At 45.9% G+C, this 19,678-nt stretch overlaps 1 protein-coding gene, 1 long non-coding RNA gene and 1 other non-coding gene across 7 annotated transcripts; 1 reads left to right on the forward strand and 2 right to left on the reverse strand.

The window, feature by feature from the left end:
* Positions 1-3,080: 3,080 nt before the first annotated feature.
* On the reverse strand, positions 3,081-3,187 carry LOC140634510 (U6 spliceosomal RNA). Its single transcript, XR_012031957.1, has one exon. It is a non-coding gene; the product is annotated as a U6 spliceosomal RNA (small nuclear RNA).
* Positions 3,188-4,627: 1,440 nt separating this feature from the next.
* LOC140634221 (uncharacterized) lies at positions 4,628-8,240 on the reverse strand. The gene is made up of 2 exons (XR_012031740.1): positions 7,210-8,240; positions 4,628-7,103 (listed from the first exon to the last, which is right to left on the reverse strand). It is a non-coding gene; the product is annotated as an uncharacterized lncRNA (long non-coding RNA).
* ZNF436 (zinc finger protein 436) lies at positions 6,436-15,705 on the forward strand. 5 transcript variants are annotated; one of them, XM_072827857.1, is made up of 4 exons: positions 6,451-7,016; positions 8,270-8,362; positions 9,171-9,297; positions 11,939-15,705. In XM_072827857.1, the coding sequence occupies exons 2-4, from the start codon at positions 8,330-8,332 to the stop codon at positions 13,189-13,191; spliced, it is 1,413 nt and encodes a 470-aa protein (XP_072683958.1). In that variant the 5' UTR covers positions 6,451-7,016; positions 8,270-8,329; the 3' UTR covers positions 13,192-15,705. The 5 variants fall into 5 exon arrangements, with proteins under 5 accessions (XP_072683959.1, XP_072683958.1, XP_072683955.1 ...); XM_072827854.1 differs by lacking the exon at positions 6,451-7,016 and adding an exon at positions 7,446-7,855; XM_072827856.1 differs by lacking the exon at positions 6,451-7,016 and adding an exon at positions 7,447-7,943.
* The last annotated feature ends 3,973 nt before the right edge of the window (positions 15,706-19,678 follow it).

Raw genomic sequence — 19,678 nt, forward strand, 5'->3', positions numbered from 1 at the left:
TCACAGTCTCAATACCCATTGTGCTCCTGGTATCATGGGGAGTTACAGCACAGGAAAAAATACAAACACTGAATCTCCACCCTCAATAACCTTACTGTTTACAAAGGAGATGAGTCAGATTAAGCAGCACAAGAGCCGCACATCTATACAGTACAATACACATCTACGTTCACAAAAGGACACAGAAAAGCATGAATAGGCCTCAGACTGTGTTCATCAGTATCCTCCTAACTGGTCTTCCTGTGTCCCCGCTGGACCCGCTCCAGTTCATGCTCGCCCCTGTGCTGGCCGGGATAGGCTTTTCAAAATTGCAAGTCTGATCGTGTTTCAGTCCCTACGCCACCACCCTGCCTTTCAGGCCTTCTTCCATTCTCCCCCACTGCATCTGGCAGGGTCCACAGGCCCTGCAGGGCTGGCTCCTCAGCCCTGCCCCCATCCTGGGTGCTCCAGCCACACTGGCCATGTGGTGCTCTTTCTTGTCACACAGTCCTTGCACACAGCCTGTTGGCTGGGATTCATGATTTAACCCCCTCTCCTCCTTCATGTCGAAGACACAGAGGGGGCGAGCTGCAAGGCAGTTAGCATGAACTTCTGCCACCAGGAAGGCTTCCCAGGGGAGGAGAGATTGCTACCTTCCAGGAGGAAAAAGACTAGGTCAGGGAAGGTAAAACAGAGAGGCCATGCTTTGGATGGAGGAGAGGCCTTCTCACCTGCAACATCATGGCCAAGGGACCTTAAAAACAAAGTACGTTCAATTCTGATGGCCAACTTAGAAGATACTAAAGGTTACAGGAACCTGTAAGACCATATTGCATGAGAAGTCTTTCCTAATAGGCTCATCCAGACTCCCAAATCTCTGTCTTTACAGCTGAGATTCCTTGGGCTTAAGTCTTCCATCACCAAATGTCTATCTGGATTTCTCCTCTTTTTTTAAATTTTATTTATTTATTCATCAGAGACAGAGAGAGAGAGAGAGAGAGGCAGAGACACATGCAGAGGGAGAAGCAGGCTCCCTGCAGGGAGCCCGACGTAGCCCGACGTGGGACTGGGCCAAAGGCAGGTGCTAAACCGCTGAGCCACCCAGGGATCCCTGGATTTCTCCTCTTAACACACTGGCCCTCTCAATACACTTAATCTGAAACTAAACTCACATCTTCTCTTTCTTAAGTGCCTTCTTCCGTCTTGTATATTTGGCTACCTAGAACCATCTCTGACCCTCCCCTTGCCGTCTTCTCTGTTACCGATTCTATGTCCCTCCCTCGTACAACCCTGCTCAACACTAGCAATATTCTTTTGGGGTTTCTTTTTTCCTGCACTGATGCAAAGATCTCCTACTGGCCTCCCAGCTCCAAGCATCCCTATCTTACCTTCATCTGCCCTGTGAGGCCCTGAGCATCATTCCCCCAGTCTTCTCCGCTGGATTTCCTCCAGCAGGCAAACCTCAAACTCCTTGGTTTGACTTTCAAACCTCCTCTCCTATATCAGGTGGCTTATCTACCACCTCTGCTGTCCCTTTGTTCCAGCCTAAGGGAGCTAGTTGCCCTGTCCTCGAAACCCTGATGGACCTTCGCAACTGTGACTGCCTATTCTGATCCCCCTCCCCCACCCGGTCCTAATCTCACCCATTCAAGCCTCACCTCAGGTGTGTGTCTTAGTTTTTTTAATTGAAGTATAGTCGACGTACATTCTTAGTTTCAGCTGTACAGCATAGTGATTTAACAATTCTATTATACATTACCCAGTGCTCACCACAGGAAGTATAGCCACCATTTGTCACTGTACAACATTATTACGATATTATTGACTATATTCCCTATGCTGTGCTTTTTGTCTCCATGACTTATTTATTTTAAACGATTTTGTTTATTTATTCATGAGACAGAGAGAGAGGCAGAGACATAGGCAGAGGGAGAAGCAGGCTCCCCAAGGGGACCCGGATGCGGGACTCGATCCCAGGACTCTAGGACCATGCCCTGAGCCAAAGGCAGACACCCAACCACTGAGCCACCCAGAGGTCCCAACTTATTTATTTTATAATTGAAGTTTGTACCTCTTAATCCTGTTTACCTAGTTCACCCCTCTGCCTGCCTCCTTCCCCAGATGCACATCTTCTGTGAAGTCTTCTCTAATCCCCTGGCCACAAGAGATATTCTCAGAACTCCCACAGTGCTGTAACACTTTCCTAATTACACTGCATTCTACCATGATGATGATAAGGATTTCTTTGTATCACAGTATCAATAACACCTATTAATTATTGAGCATTTATTAGCCAGGTCTTGGGCACATGATGTAACTTCTCTATCTCTGGTTTTCATCTGTAGAATAGTGGTAATAATCACACCTGGCTCAAAGGGGTGTGAGGATTCATTACAATCATACCTGATACAAAGTACTTGATTAGTAAATGTTATCGATTGCCATTACTGTGGGTATAGGCACTTGCTTTATATCGTCCCCACTAACTCTCACACCCTACTAACTTGGTTACTATTCTTATACTCTTTTGTGTTGTTTTTCAAAGATTTTATTTTTTTAAAGATTTTATTCATTTATTAGAGACAGAGAGAGAGAGAGAGAGAGAGAGAGAGAAACAGAGGGAGAAGCAGGCTCCATGCAGGGAACCCAACGCAGGACTCGATCCTAGGACTCCAGGATCATGCCCCGGGCCAAAGGCAGGTGCCAAACTGCTGAGCCACCCAGGGATTCCCCTCAAAGATTTTATTTTTAAGTTAATCTCTACACCCAACATCTCGAACTCACAACCCTGAGATCGAGTCAGTTCTATTGACTGAGTCAACCAGGTGCCCCCATTTTTAAAAAAAAGATATTATCTACTTTTAGAGAGAGAAAGAGAGAGAGACGTAGCGGGGAGGGGCAGAAGAAGAAGGAGAGAGAAAATCTGAAGCAGACTCCACGCTGAGCCTGGAGCCCCACGCAGGGGTGATCCCATGATCCTGAGATCATGACTTGAGCTGAAATCAGGAGTCAGACACATAATTGAGCACCCAGGCACCCCCGGGTGCCCCTTTTGAAAATAGTGATAACATTCATAACATAAAACTTATGATTTTAACCTTTTTTTAATGGAATGCTTCACGGATATGCATGTCATCCTTGCCCAGGGGGCATGTTAATCTTCTCTATATTGTTCCAATTTCAGTATTTGGGCTGAGAAAGTGAACACCGATCTTAACCATTTTAAATATATACACAGTTCAGTAGTGTTAAGTACATTCACATCATTGTGTAGCCAATCTCCAAAACATTTTCATCTTGCAAAACTGAACCTCTATACCTATTAAGCAATTCCTCATTCCCTCCTCCCCAAGCCCTAGGCAGACACTATTCTGCTTTCTGTCTCCATGAATTGTATTATTATACTCTTTAAAAAATTTTTTTTATTTATTTGAGAGAGAGAGAGTGTGTGGGTGCACACGAGTGAGCACAAGCAGAAGGAGGGACAGAGGGGGAGGGAGAAGCATGCTGAGATCATGACCTGAACCAAACTCACTTAACCAACTGAGCCACCCAGGTGCCCCGTATTATCATACTCTTTTCACAAACTGAGGATACCGAAGTTCAGAGAGTAATTTGCTTCTAGGAGACAGAATCTGGCCTTGAACCCAGGCCCCTGTTCATGCTCTAAACCACTTTGAAATATGTCTTCATCTCACAGAGCGTCTGTGATGTGTTTTACTTTCCTCATTGTAACAATGATGGTGCCCTATGCTGGTGTTTTGCCACCATTCTCACTTTTAGTCCTCACAGCAGCCCCGAGGTCCTTGTGACGGGTCGTGTCCTATCTCCCCAGCAGTGCGTGGTACAGAAGTGAGACACAGTAAGCATGTTTGGTGAATACGGGCCTATCCGAATGCCTTTAGGTAGGCTAACTCATAATAAGTTTGTTGTATGTTTTTAATGCAATTGTTTACATTTTTGGAAAATGTTGATCCTCTTGGGAGAAAACCAGCTGAAATTCATGAGCTCCTAAAGAACTTCCTAGTCCTCTCCACTCCCCCTCCTCCTGCAGAGTCAATCTGCTCTTCTCACCCCCGCCAGCCCCCAGGCCGCTCCCCATCTGTACTTCATCACCAGCTCTGCTGATCCACGGCCAAAGGCTGAGACAGGCAGGCAAGGAGATGTAAGAGACTGTCCCTGCTCGGCCTCCTCTCCCTGCCATCCACCCCCACACTCTTCCTTCTAGCCATGCACAATCCTGGCCATCTTGGAACAAGCTCTGTCCTTTCACGCCTCCCTGACTTCGCACATGCTGTTCTGGAAGCCTGGAATGCTTTCCCTCCCCTCATTCTCCACCTCCAAGACTCCTACGGTCTTTGCAAGCCAGCTCAGATGTCACCTCCTCTGTGAAGCCTCCTCCCCTACCCTCTGCTATGGTCCACCCCCTGCTCTGCACAGACTTGCTCATCATATACTACTGCGTTTGGACTGCAACGAGTTGGTGTGTCCCCCATGTCCCCAGCTCCTTGTGCCGGGATGACGCTTCATCTCTGCACTGAGCAGGGATCAAGAGAAGCCCGGGGCGCTTTGATTTTTTTTTTTTTTTTTTGATGTTCCTAGTATATTTGGAAATGAAGAGATGGCAAGACAAGTTCACAAATAAATATTGAGGCACGTTTTTCCATATTTAATAAATTAATGCTTCTAATAAAAAAATCACACCGTAATTGTGCTGCTTACAAGATGATTATAGGACTTGTTAAAATATAATAATTTATAGTGCTCCACAGGCAGAGCAGCCTGTTAATAAGAAACAAGCTTAAGGACACAGAAGGAGGGTCTTTGATCAAATTGGTCAGTGGAGCTGACATAATGTATAACCGCATTTGGAGATAATGTCCAAAGCCTAACTTGGAGACCCTGGCCCAGTGGTTCTTCTGGCCCCTTTCCATGAATGAGAGGCTCTGCGGCCACCTCTGTACACAGTAGATGCTAGGGGTCTGCTGAATGATGGGAACACATGCAGCTTTCCAAGTTAATTATTGAAAATTCACAGACAATAAGTATTCCTGAGAAACAATGAAGTCCTGAACAATGGGGCAGGAAGCCACCTCCTTCTCCAGTGACCCCCCAACCCTCAGAGTCCCACTGAAGGCTGCACCAGGAAGCCCCTCACCCACTGTCTTTCCTCTCCTTCTTCCCCAAGGGTACCAAATGCAGTTGGGCTTTCCCTTTGCTCTCAGCCTCTCTTCTCTTCCACCCTCTTGAGGGTTCCAGGTGAAGAGAGAGAAAAGCACTTACAGAAAGAGGCCAGTAGCCAAGCTGGGCTCTGAGAGAGAGAGAGAGAGAGAGAGAGAGAGAGAGAGAGTCGTCCTGCCCCCAGGCAGGCCTGAGGAATAAAAGAAACAGTGAGAGGACAAAGAAGGAATTAAAGCACTGGAGCAAGGGGGGAGAGAGGCCTAAGGAAGTTTACAAAGCAATCTGTCAGCGAAGGGATGAAAAGGGAGCCCTGCTGGGCTGAGAGGCTCAGGCGCTCAACTCACCTTAGGCCCAATTAGAAACATGCAATTACTCCGCCAAAGTCTGAACTGACCCCCACCCCCCTTCCTTGTCCCAGAAGTTTCTCTGAGCGTGAGGCCTCGACTTGCTGCATTCTGGCAGCCTCAAATACCTCTGCTCTACTGGGCTCAATCTACCAATTTGCTTGAATTCACCAAACTGGCCCAACTTCCAATTCCCTCTGGATTTCCAGCAGAAACATTGTGAGGTGAAGGTCACCAGCAGATTCTCACACTCTTGGGCCACTCCAACTTCCTTGATTTTTCTGAGCCAGTGAAAATATCCACAGGCCTTTCTGGAAGTCTCCCCTGCCACCAAAAGCAAGATTCATAATAATAACAGCTATCATCTGAGTGTTCATTTTGCGTGGAGTGCTTTATGTCACCTCACTTAGTGTTCACCACTGCTTCAGGTATGACTGCCTTGTTTTACAGAAAGGGAAATGGGCCTGGAGAGAGTGAATGACTATCTAAAGGACAGGCAGCCAGGATTCCAACTCAGGTCTGTCTGACTCAGTACCCCACGCTCTTCCCACTATGGACATTGTCTCTCAAGGACTTGAGGATGCCCTAAAATCCCTTTTTTTTCTTCCTTTTTTTTTGGGGGGGTACCCAAATAAATTTCAGATGGGGTAGGATGGTTCGATTCTGAGCTATCTAAAGAATTCCTAGCCTCACAGCTGGGGGATGAGGAGTGGGGGTGAGAGAGTCGGCCTCATGGCTGGGTAGGGTCCTAGTTCTTTTTAGACACTTGAGTAATTTAACCATAAATAACTGGGTACTGGGAACAGGACACTCACTAATAAAAGCATAGCCTAGAGTCATGTTGGGGGTGGGTGGGGGGGATTCAAGTCACTCAGTGGGTGGATGTATCTGCAAAACAAAAGAAAAGCCCCTTTCCCAGCCCAGGCAGAGAAGTCTCCTGTAAAGTTAGAGACAACAGGCTTCTGGGCACGTAGCCAAGGTTCTGGGGATATTTATAACTTGAAGAGGGTGGGAGTCCCTAATAAGCTGCTATATTCTTTTTCCATCACTTCCCTCTCCAAGGCTACAGCGAGCTCAGAGCGCTTCCCCACGCAGAATGCCTGCTTTCCCCAGTGCTCGGCTCCCATTGTCTAATTTTCTCATCCTGGCTGGGGAGAGGGAAGGCTGCAAGTCCTTCCGTTCGGAAGAGCTCCAGTTGAATGCAGCTTAGCTGCTGCTGGTGTGTCTTGGCTAGCTGCTGTGGCCTCCGAGCTCTGCCGGGGAGTCTGTGGTTTCCCGAGCTGTCTGCGAGTCTTCGGGATCCGCCTACGATCTTTGAGCTTCGCCTGCAAGCCCGCGGACTTGAGATCTACCTGCGGGGCTGAGATATCCGGGATCTGCCACTGAGCTCCAGAATCTTTCCAAACACCCCGGGGTCTGGTCTCAGAGAACTCTGCCTGCGGACTTGGAATCTGTTTGAGGCCTCTCGGATCCTGGAGCCGGCGATCTAGCGGACCCTTCGCGGGTCAGGAGGTGAGTCTGTTCTTTCCCCAACTCGGTTTTTCGGCTTCTCGGCTTCCCACCTTCATCCGGTCAGGGGCCGCTCGGAGGCCCAAGAGCCTGTCGGTGCAGGACAGCGTCAGAAATCCTTTTGGGAGGCAAGCCTCAGGGATGATAAGGACCACTCCTCTCGCTCCTCCCCAGGCGCCCTAGCCCCCACCCTCACCTCTGATTTTCCTCAGGGTGTTCGCTTCCCCTCCGCTGGGCGCAACTCACCCCGTCCCTCAAGGGGCGCCCTCTTTAGAAGGACAAGGGTGGATGCCCCTATAGGGTTAATAGCGACGGGCCGGGCCGCCGCCTGGCCGGCCGCGGACTGCACTTAGCCAGCGCACGGGCGGCGCGGGGCCTCCCGGGAGTTGTAGTCCGAGTGGCCGGTGAGAGTGCCGCAGGCGCTGCTGGGAGACGTAGTGCGTGGGCGGAGCTCAAAGTTCCAGCGCGGCCGCCGAGTCTCCCCTGGGGTGTGGGCGGCTGCCGCTCTCCTCTCAGGGCCCGGCTGTCAAATGAGGGCTCATCCCAGAAGAACCCAACACGGGCCAGCGCTTGAATTAGGCCCGACGTCGAAGCTGAGGCCCGACTCAAGATAAGCTTCTAAGGTCGCGAGGAGATGCAGGGCAACCCCTCTGGCTTAATCGGGCTGCGGTCTCCAAGAGAAGAAAGCGGGAGATACTCCGCCCCGGCTAGGAGGACGCGCTTCTTTCTTCACCCTTTTGTTCTTTTCCCTCCTCGGGTTTTGGCCTCTGACTGGCCTTTGTACGCCGGAATGGAACTCCAAGTCCCGGCAGGCCACGGGGGCCCGCGCAGGCGTGATGGAGGTGCTCAGCCACGCTACAAGAGGCGGGCCTAGTTTGCGGCATCTAATTGGCAGAGCGTTGGGCGAGCTTTGCTCGCTGATTGGTCGAGGTAGCTGCCGGAAAGGGCCCAGCCTTGAGATGGGAGAGCGGAGGCGTTCTGTGGGCTGGGCTGAGAGCCTCCTCCCCGACACCGCGTCGGCTTGACCCCGGCCCGGGAGGGCCCCAGCCAGGGGGCTGTCTTAGTGGATTCTGGCGGTGCCTCCACCCTCCGGTGGCGGAGACACAGAGGGCGGGTCGCGCTCCAGGGTCAGGGAGGAGAGTGACCCGGCCCGGGTCCAGGGCCCTCCCCACCCGCCTGGCGGCCAGAACTCCAGCCCTGGGGAGTGGGCAGGGCCTGTTTTCTGTGCCTCACGCCCTGCTTTTCGCCTCCTCTAGCGCTGTCTGCTAGCTGCTTTTCCTGCTCTCTCTTCTGGGAGGCGAACCCTTGAGTCCGAGATGGCAGCCACCCTGCTCATGGCTGGGTCCCAGGTAAGCCGGGGGTGGCTTCTCGGACCCTGCCTCTGCTTACCCGCCTTGTCCCGGCGATTCTTTGCTCTGCAGATCCCTGTTGGAAATGCCCTGGGATTAGTAATTCGCTCGCTTTGGTATTCCGCGTCTAGGAACCTCAGTACCAGGCCAGCGTAGCCACCAATTAGCATTTATTGAACACCTGCTGTATGCCTTTAAGTACCGGAGAGGCGGAAAAGATGGATGGAACAGACCCTCCCCGTCTGCTTACGGGTCTGTAGGGAGACAGACACATCCGATTAACCGTGATACAACGTGATAACGGCTTTATTTGTCGTAGGAACAGAGTGCCGTGGTGCGGAAACCAAGAAGCGGGAATGATTAATTCTCGAGTCCGAGGGAGGCGTGGAGCGGAGCAGGTGGATAGGGGGCACTGAGGAACGGTTGGTACAGGAACAGGGCCTTTAAAAGAATCGTAAGATTTCACTAGTCTGAGAAAGAGATTCCGGGAAAAAGATAACCTTGTGAGTAAAGGTATGGAGTGACGTAGGCGCTGCATGTGTTCCAAGGAGAGTACCGCTAGAAGACGAAGTTGTGCAGTGGGCAGGGATTATCTATCTGGTCGTGGGGGCCGGAGCAGTCAGCTGGTACATGGCTCCCTTTTCTACCACGTCTCTTCTTTGCCTGTTTATTTCTTCTCTCGACTCTTCAGATCAGAATTCATTCCTTTCGCCTTCTCAACAATTCTAGCCACGTCTCTAATTGCAAGAAGAAAAACTGGTGCTAACCCCCAGATACCAAGTAATGAGGAAGCATTGTGTGATTTCAGGCACCTGTGACGTTTGAAGATATGGCCATGTACCTCACTCGGGAAGAATGGAGACCTTTGGACCCTACACAAAGGGACCTTTACAGGGATGTTATGCAGGAGAATTATGGAAATGTTGTCTCACTAGGTAAGTAAGGATTCTTCTCTCTCTTTTTTCACCCCCACGTTTTCAAGACTCTCACAAAGTGGCTTGACTCTTTCATTGCAAGCTAGTTGTTTGATATTTAAAGCATTTAATTGGCAATTGGCTTGGCAGTTGGCTTGGGTTGAGTCCTCAGGCAAATCTCTGAGTGCAGGTACACCAAGGTCATACTGTCTAAAAAGAAAGACTGTTTCTGCCCATTTTAGAAACATTCAGATTTCGTATGCCCTGAGTCATCCACCATGCTCCAGCCTGTTTGTACAGATCACTGACCAAACAGGTCTGACATAATGGTGCGTGCCAGGATGTCAAGGCCTCTGTAAATGGTGGTTTTACTAGAAGATGAGGAGGGTTCTCACCCAGGTTAATGGAAGAGCAAAAACCACATTTTTGTATTTATTTTGGCTTCAGAGCCCTGGCTGTGCCTGAGGTCCTTTATTTATCTGGAGCAGGTACTTGTCTAGAGATGTTTCAGAGTCAGTCATAGGTTTTGAGTGCGTCAAATATTATTCCAGGAGAATCATGAACTAAATCAGATCACAGGGATCCCTGGGTGGCGCAGTGGTTTAGCGCCTGCCTTTGGCCCAGGCGTGATCCTGGAGACCCAGGATCAAATCCCACGTCGGGCTCCCGGTGCATGGAGCCTGCTTCTCCCTCTGCCTGTGTCTCTGCCCCCCTCTCTCTCTCTCTCTCTCTCTCTCTCTCTCTCTCTCTGTGACTATCATAAATAAATAAAAATTAAAAAAAATAAATCAGATCACAGGTTCTATGAGGAAGGGAAGCTTTTTTTTTTTTTTTTTTTTGATGGTCTGCAAACCTGTCTTCTCTTAGCTATCCTTTGTGCTGAGTGTAACTAGAATAAACAGTATATCCTTGAGCTGAACGGTCTTTTGACTCATTTCATCTCCTGATAAGACTTGACAGAAGTTAGCAGTCATGTATGGTTTACTAGGTAATCTGCCACTCACTAGGACTAATTCTTTTTTTGTTGTTTTAAAATATTTCTCTAGCCTTTTCCAGAACAAAAGGCAACAACTATAAGGGGTTTCCTTTTAAACTTGGGCTCTTCCTGATGTTCCAAGATTTTTGGATCTTTCCTTTAGAAAAGCAACTAGAAATGAAGTTATTTAGCTAGATATATTGCAGTCTCTGATCCAAATATTCTACTCGATCTAACAAAGCAAGAAGTGAGAATCTTTTTTTTTTTTTTTAAAGATTTTATTTATTTATTAGTGGAGACACACACACACACAGAGAGAGAGAGAGAGAGAGAGGCAGAGGCACAGGCAGAGGAAGAAGCAGACCTCATGCAGGGAACCCGATGTGGGACCGGATCCTAGGTCTCCAGGATCACACCCTGGGCCAAAGGTGGCACTAAACCACTAAGCCACCGGGGCTGCCCAAGAAGTGAGAATCTTAAGGAAATGTGAGTTGAAATGGCTACGGTCCAGCTCAAGGGGCACTTGTTCAAAGGATGGCAGCATGGAAGAAACATACACATAGAAAACCAAGTTCCTTTCCCAACTAAGTTTGGAACTGAATTAAATAATTTTTACAAGGTTTCCTTACCTCAAGTCCCTTTAGAACCTTTTTTTTTTTTTTTTAAGATTTTATTTATTTGAGAGAGAGCGAGAGCGAACAAGTGGTGTGAGGGGCAGAGAGAGAAGCAGAGGGAGCCTGATGTGGGGCTCAATCCCAGAACCCTGAGATCATGACCTGAGCAGAAGGCAGTTGCTTGACTGAGCCACCTAGGAGCCCCAAGACTTCAGAACCTTTAATGTGTTAAATGGCATGTGAATTTCTAAGAAGAGGTTGTTGGATGCAACATTTACTGAACGAATTTATCTGTAGGCCCTTTTCTCCCAGGATACCTAGTAACCTCTTTGTTGAAGAGTATGCTAAGAAACACAACTTGGAAAATACAGTGTCCGGTAGAAAGTTTCTTGTAGACAATAGTTGTGTATTTTCATTTTCTGAAGACTATATTTTAATGTCAGAATGTTCTCTCAGAATGTTCTGAGCCAGGCATTATTTTTGCATTTTCCAACCTTCCCTTCTCTATTCACATTAAAAGGCCGCTGGAAAGTAGCAAGTAATGTTTGGCAGTCACCTTTCCTATCAACTAAGACTTGATATAGCTAGACAAAAATTTGTTTTTTCCATGCTAACCGAATAGATTCTTAGTAACTATTAGATAATGGTAATAATGAAGGCTTGAAAAGTTAAGAACATACACAATCACACATAAAATATCTAGGCCCTTGGTTTTTAGAGATTTTAATATAGAGACTCTTATATTTTCTGTTTCTGGCTCTTTTCTTTCAAAACACCAGGAATATATACAATTTTCGTAAAGAACCATTAACTGAATGGTACAAAGCATAAACTGTTATCAGACCTGGATTTGAATCTCGGCTCCACCATTTACTACTCTATGAGCTTGTCCAACTCACTTCTCTGGGTCTTGGATTTACCATTCATAGAGTGGAAATCATCATGATGCCCGACTCAGGGTGGTTGGAGGTGATTCTGGTGAAGAATTTAGCACAATGCCTGGTACATAGTAGATAATTTGTGTGTGTGTGTATTTGTGAGTATTATCATTATTCTTTACCCTTTATTACAGATTTTGAGATCAGGAGTGAGAATGAGGTAAATCCAAAGCAAGAGATTAGTGAAGATGTAGAATTTGGGACTGCTTCTGAAAGACCTGTTGGGAATACTGAGGAAAATGCTGAAAATGAAGAGGGCTTTGAAAGCGGGGATAGACCAGAAAGACAGTGGGGAGATTTGACAGCAGAAGAATGGGTAAGCTATCCTCTTCAACAAGTTACTGATCTGCTTGTTCACAAGGAAGTCCACACAGGCATCCGATATCATATATGCTCTCATTGTGGAAAGGCCTTTAGTCAGATCTCAGACCTTAATCGACATCAGAAAACCCACACTGGAGACAGACCCTATAAGTGTTACGAATGTGGAAAGGGCTTTAGTCGAAGCTCACACCTTATTCAGCATCAAAGAACACACACTGGGGAGAGGCCCTATGACTGTAATGAGTGCGGGAAAAGTTTTGGAAGAAGCTCTCACCTCATTCAGCACCAGACAATCCACACTGGAGAAAAGCCCCACAAATGTAACGAGTGTGGGAAGAGTTTCTGCCGGCTCTCTCACCTAATCCAGCACCAAAGGACACATAGTGGGGAAAAGCCTTATGAGTGTGAAGAATGTGGGAAAAGCTTCAGTCGGAGCTCTCACCTAGCTCAGCACCAGAGGACCCACACAGGTGAAAAGCCTTACGAGTGTAATGAATGTGGGCGAGGCTTCAGCGAGAGATCTGATCTCATCAAACACTATCGAGTCCACACGGGGGAGAGGCCCTACAAGTGTGATGAGTGTGGGAAGAATTTCAGTCAGAACTCTGACCTAGTGCGCCATCGCAGAGCCCACACAGGAGAAAAGCCCTACCACTGTAATGAATGTGGGGAGAATTTCAGCCGCATCTCGCACTTGGTTCAGCATCAGAGAACCCACACTGGGGAAAAGCCATATGAATGTAATGCTTGTGGGAAAAGCTTCAGTAGGAGCTCTCATCTCATCACACACCAGAAGATTCACACCGGAGAGAAGCCCTACGAGTGCAACGAGTGTTGGCGAAGCTTTGGTGAAAGGTCAGATTTAATTAAACACCAGAGAACCCACACGGGAGAGAAGCCCTATGAGTGTGTACAGTGTGGAAAGGGTTTCACTCAGAGCTCCAACCTCATCACACATCAGAGAGTTCATACAGGAGAGAAGCCTTATGAATGTACCGAATGTGAGAAGAGTTTCAGTCGGAGCTCAGCCCTTATTAAACATAAGAGAGTTCACACTGACTAAGTCCTATAATTACAAGAGAGGATTCATTTGAAGGTACAATTTAATTTGATATCAAACAGCTCTTTGAAGACTGAACTGCTTTTACCATACTGAATTTCCTTGTGGGCCACAGTTTAAAATATCAAAGAAGATAAGCCATTTGTAATTCTGACCCACAATTCTGGGAATGTTCTCCCCTCCTCCAAAGTAATGATTTTTATCCACTCAATATTAATGAAGTACTTCATCAAATTCAGCCCCACAAGTAACTGGGAATCTGAAGGCCAGGGGATAAATGCTGGTAAATATTCAGGCCTGGATATGGAGTAAATCTTTAAAAGTTATTTCTCTCATCCTTGGCCCAAAGAACAATGCTAGGGGAAATTTTGGACTGTAATAGGGTGGTCACAGCTGCTTCGGAAAAAGACAACCAGAGACTGCCTGAATTGCCACACCTATTCACTCTCCATAGTAGTTGGGCACACACATCTTCCCCTTCAAAAGGCTTTTCCCTTGATTTGCTCATACATTTGTATCTTTCCATCTTCCTGAGGGCAAGATTCAGCATGATGAAGGCAATGATCAAAACTTTTCCACATTGTTTCTAATTTAACTGTATTAAAGCTTGCATCTTTGCAAAAGCTAACTGAAGATACAGATTAAAGGAAAATTGAGACACAGGTTTGGGGACCAAGGACTCATCAGTGGCGGTGACTTTAGTAAGAGATGCCCACTGTTGTTATTGCCATTAATCAAAATGTATTCATTTTCTTTGGGGATCACTGTAGGAAACATTGTAGGGAAAATGTCTTCAAGGAAAGGTAGGACCATACTGATGGTGGAGTGTCAGGAGCAAGTGGGATTGACCACTTCAGGGAAGGAAACACAAAGTTCCTCCCCAAGGAACACCACCAGTCCTTTCTGTGTTCTTCCCCCCTCTATCCTTTAAGATCAGTTCTCCTTATACTGCTAACTCTAGGATTTGATAAGGGCCACATCCCAGTGTTTATCTTGGCTTGCATAAGGGCATGTGTAATGTACAGTAAAACGTGTATTCCTGTAATTTTTTCAGTAGCAGAAACAATTCACACAGAATTAGCATGTTCTTGGGTGATGTTGATCATGTGACAAAACTACAGACAATTCCAATGTGAGAAATGTCCTTTTGTTTCCATTTTTTCTAAAGAAAAAATTTAAACACTAGTGCTCTAGTGTATGCTCTCCTGTAAGATCTGTCTTTGTACAGAACTAAGCACTTGTTTATGTGTATCAGTCAATCGTGGGAGATAATGACTGGGTAGATTGATTGTCCTGTTCTCGGACTGAATTATCTTCTCTTTGGCCTAGTCACAAGGAATTAATAAACCTAGATTGGAATGTATTTCCATCCTCTCAGTTTACAGATACATGTGGTTAAAATGAGAGTTGACCCAATTTAAGCCTGTTAGAGTCAGTTCTTATCCCAGCCCACATAGGAATTAAGCACTACCCCAGATGATGCTTACCCAGGCATTTGGGGGTGGCAGTGTGAAGGGACTAGAGTAAGGAATATATATATTTTTGAGAGTGCCCCAAGTTATTTCTACTGTGCTTTACTGTGAGTGTTGTAACATTTTAAAAATACTTCTGCCATAGCTCTTTGGGACTTGGTGTGTTAAGGAGCCAGTGGTCTCAGGAAGTATACGAAAATGAGTCATTAGGACCTTCAACTGTGTGGGACTGCATTGTTTGCAGTGACACAACCTTGAAAGTAACAAAATGAAACACCACTCCATCAAGGAGGTTTCTTTATGTTGCCACTCCCACTTAAAAACAAACTCAACTAGGGCAAGGAGTATGTTTTGTGTTCTATACAAAATCTAGCCGACTGCGGGTATTCATATTTTAATTGTTGAATGACTTACATGTTCTTGATGACTAAACTCAAATATGTCTTCTCCTGTATCAGTGTTGCTAATGGTTTTGATGAATATCAAAAGTTCTCCTGTTGTTTCTGTGAGCCACAATGGGCATCAGCTTTGGAGCGGCCGCAGAAGACAGCATCCTCATGACCCAAGTATCTATCACTCCCTTTTCCTTCTCTACTCTCCTGCCCCCTGCTACCTGTTCCTGCTGCTGCTGCTTTTGGCTTCTTAGAGGTGAGTGGCTCAAGAAGAGGCTTTTAAGTGCCCCAGCCATCTCTCCATACATGTAAACTTCAGCTGGGAAGTTAAAAGGGCAAGGGCCACACCAGCTGTTTCCTCTCTTTTTCCCAATTGCTGCCCATTTGCTATGTTGAAATTTGTGTAGAACTTATGCATCAGACTCTCTTTGCTAATGCTTTTTGCATGTCTTCTGCTCCCAAGTCTCTGGCTGCTTCTGCGCATACCCTGAACGCTTTGTGCCTGTTTTTCTATGGTTGTGGAGAGTGAGTGAACAAGTAAGTATGTAGAGCAGTTTTCGTATGGTATTGGTCGCAGTTATGCTAGTGTCTATCTACATCTGTATTCTAACAATATTCTATAATTAAAAGTATAATTTTTGAAAATCAAAAAACTGAGAATTATTTTAGTAATCCAGCACTGATTCATAAAATGGCTTTTCATCAGATTCATTAAAATGGGGCACAATTGTCTTTACATTAATGCATTTGTACAGACATTCTTGGGAAAATTTGGGAATACGTTGTTTTCACACATTGGTGAGCCCTCTGGATATTGCCGTACTTTAGAAAGATGCAAAAATCTGGCTAGTTTCCTATGAAGATTGGGCTAGTGGCAAAAAGCATGGAAATATTTGGTATGAGTACCTCATTAGCTTTGGAGAAGGAAAAAACAAACTAAAAGCAGAAATGAGAGAAGCTCGTGTTCCTTTAAGGAGATATTTTTGGGTATCTGTTGAAAATGCTAAAACAATTTCTACTGAACTAGTATTGAGATCTCAGAACAGATACATTTTAGAAACAGTCAAAGGCTCTCTATTCATGACACAGTTACACAGTTTGCCTAAGGCAGTGATTATGTATTACTAGGGTGTGGCCACAATTTTCAAATTACTTACAAGTAATTTTATGAAACCTGTCTTTAAAGGGAGGGCCAGTCGAGGCAGAGGTAAGGAGTAGAAGTGCTTTAAATTGGGGGGAAAAATACAAATATGGAAGAAAAAATTGTAACCCTATAGCCAAGACTTGGAAAAGAGATTTTATCAAAACATTTTTTTATTCTATTTTTTCCTTTCTACACATTCAATAACTTTTATTTCTGGGAGGAAAAGTTAAAGGAAAATGTGGGCGCACCTGGAGCCACCGCTTTAAGGGTATTTGATATGCTAATACTTCACCATTATTATAATGGATCAGAGTTCCTTTTGTGTGAGCTGTTCTCTAAGAGGCTAGATTAGGGCTTTGCTTCCAGACCTCTAGGACACTGATGAATACACTGAAGTGATAATTTGTTAAATGGTTCCCTACTGTTTCAAAAGTTTGGTGTTTGAAAAGGAGTTCCCATTCCCTGGGAGAAATGGACTTTTCAAGCATTGGTTAGATACCCATCTCTGGTAGTTTGGGCTATCGCCGTCTATGGGAGACTTCAAGGTAAAAAGGTTGTTGGTGAAAAACAACCGAGGAGTGAAACTAATAGATGAAAATTACCTTGTAACCTAGAATCGTTTCATAGTTAATTCCATTTTTATTTTTATTTATTTATTTATGATAGTCACAGAGAGAGGAGAGAGAGGCAGAGACATAGGCAGAGGGAGAAGCAGGCTCCATGCACCGGGAGCCTGACGTGGGATTCGATCCCCGGTCTCCAGGATCGCGCCCTGGGCCAAAGGCAGGCGCTAAACCGCTGCGCCACCCAGGGATCCCTAATTCCATTTTTATATCTTTTCCTAAATGCTTCTGGTTCAAAGTTTGTATCATTTTCAGTTTTTCCAAAGGTGGTTTTGTTTTTCCATCTGAGAGAGATCCCTGCTAATGAACTCAAAATCTCACGTTGAGTTTCACAGCAGCCTCTACACCCAGCTGCTTTGTAGACACCTCCATTTGGAAATTACCCAGGCAACATAAAATCAAACCCCAAACTGACCTTACCACTTTCTCCAACCACCACCCCCAGCTGTTTCTCCTGTATGTATGTACGTACGTATGTGTGTATGTACATATGTATTTATTTAATCCATTTTAGAAAGAGAAGACCTACACAGGAGAGGGAGGGAGAGGAAGAGAGAGAGGGAGGAACTCTTCAAGTAGATTCCCCACTGAGCAAAAAGCCCAATGCAGTGCTTGACCTCAGGATCCATAAAATCACAACTTGAGCTGATACCAGGAGTAGGACACTTAACCCACTGAACCACCCAGGTGCTCCTCCTGTATTTCTTAACTCAGCCATTGCCTGGTTATCCAAGCTAGAAACTTGCATATCATACTCCACAGCTCCTGGTTCCTTTTGGCACCTTCCCCAAACCAATAAATATTAGTGGCATAGTCATTCAGTCTTGTCCAACCTTGCTCTCTCTCCTTGCTCTCTCACCACTTACTGTGCAGCCTTGGACAAGTAAGTTATTTTTTCCTGTTTCTTGGATTTCCCATCCATAAAATGGGGGTGATGATACCTATCTCATAGAATGGCAAAGAAATAAGTGACATAATGGGCTCTACAGTTCTTCAGATCATCACCAGGCCACATCTTGCTTACGTTTTTTTCTTTTTAATTTTACCTAATTAACATATAATGCAATATTGGTTTTTGGAGTAGAATTCCGTGATTCATCACTTACATACAACACCCAGTGCTCATCACAAGTACCTTCCTTAATACCCATCACCCATTTAACTCATCCCCCACCCACCTCCCTCCATCAAACCTCAGTATGTTTTCTATTGTTAAGGGTCTCTTTTGGCTTGTTTCTCTGTCTCCTTTTTTCCTTTTATCTCTTTGCATATGTTCAACTGTTTCCTTTCTTAAATTCCACATGTGAGTGGGATTACACCGTATTTGTCTTTCTCTGACTTATTTCACTTAGCATTAATATACTCACTCTAGCTCCATCACATAGTTGTAAATACTTTTTAAAAATATTTTTTTAAAGATTCTTTTTTTTAAAGATTTTATTTATTTATTCATGAGAGACACACAGAACGAGAGAGAGGCAGAGACACAGGCAGAGGGAGAAGCCGGCTCCATGCAGGGAGCCTGACATGGAACTCGATCCCGGGTCTCCAGGATCACACCTGGGCTGAAGGTGACGCTAAACCGCTGAGCCACCCGGGCTGCCCTAAAGATCCTTTTGAGAGAGAGAGAGAGAGAGAGAGAGAGAGAGAGAGAGCAAGCTAGCACGGGATGGGGCAGAGGGAGAGAGAATCCTGAAGCAGAGAGCACAATGTGGGGCTTGATCCCAGGACTCAAATCATGACCTGAGCTGAAATCAAGTTGGCTGCTTAACCAATTGAGCCACCCAGCTATCCCTAAAGATTTTATTATTTTTTTAAGATTTAATTTATTCATAAGAGACACACCAAGAGAGAGGCAGAGACACAGAGGGAGAAGCAGGCTCCATGCAGGGAGCCCAATGTGGGACTCGATCCCGGGTCTCCAGGATCAGGCCCTGGGCTGAAGGCAGGCGCTAAACCGCTGAGCCACCCAGGGATCCCTAAAGATTTTATTTTTAAGTAATCTTTACACCCAACGTAGGACTCAAACTAGAACCACAAGATCAAGAGTTGCAGGCTCTTCTGACTAAGCCAGCCAAGGCACCCCACATCTTGCTTACTGAAACCATCTCCTAATGAGTCTCTTTTCATTTTAAGAGAGGGAAAGAGAGAATCAAGCAGGCTCCTTGCCCAGCTCAGAGCCTGAAGTGGGTCTCAATCTCACAACCCTGAGATAATGACCTGAGCCAAGATCAAGAGTCAGATGTTGAAATGACTGAGCCACCCAGGCGCCCCAGGTCTCTCTTCTATTTTCTTCTTTAAGATTTTATTTGTTTGTTTGTTTGTTTGTTTATTTATTTATTTATTTATTTATTTATTTATTTATTATGAGAGACACAGTGAGGCAGAGACACAGGCAGAGGGAGAAGCAGGCCCCCCACAGGGAGCCCAATGTGCGACCCCAGGATCACACCCTGAGCCCAAGACAGATGCTCTCTTCTATTTTCTACCCCCTTCAGTCTATTCTGCTTTGCTGGAGCTAGATCTTTCTGAGGGACAAATCCTTTTCTTGCCACTGTTCTGTGTAAAACCTTCTCATGCTTCCCATTGCCAGCTGCATATGGTGAAACTCCTTTGGTGTGATTTTTGAGGAGGTCATCCTTGCTCTGGCCTCTGCCGCCCTCCACTGTGCTCATTTTCAGTTCTCTGCACTATCTACACTCTCCAAGCTGCATCTCTTTCTCTCCACTCTTCTGGTCAACTCCTCCTCATCCTTCAGGCCTCATATCTCACTTGTTCTAGGAACCCTTTCTTGATCCCACAAGACTGGATCAGATGTTTCTTTTCAATATTCCATGGGTTTATCCCAATCAAAGCCCT

The sequence above is a fragment of the Canis lupus genome, chromosome 5 (assembly GCF_048164855.1).
Source record: "Canis lupus baileyi chromosome 5, mCanLup2.hap1, whole genome shotgun sequence".
Lineage (NCBI taxonomy): Eukaryota > Metazoa > Chordata > Mammalia > Carnivora > Canidae > Canis > Canis lupus.

Bases quoted from the DNA above. Each gene is read 5' to 3' on its own strand.
- ZNF436 (XM_072827854.1), top strand. The intron at 8,363-9,170 runs GTAAGCCGGGGG...GTGTGATTTCAG, and splicing joins TGCTCATGGCTGGGTCCCAG to GCACCTGTGACGTTTGAAGA. The intron at 9,298-11,938 runs GTAAGTAAGGAT...CCTTTATTACAG, and splicing joins TGGAAATGTTGTCTCACTAG to ATTTTGAGATCAGGAGTGAG.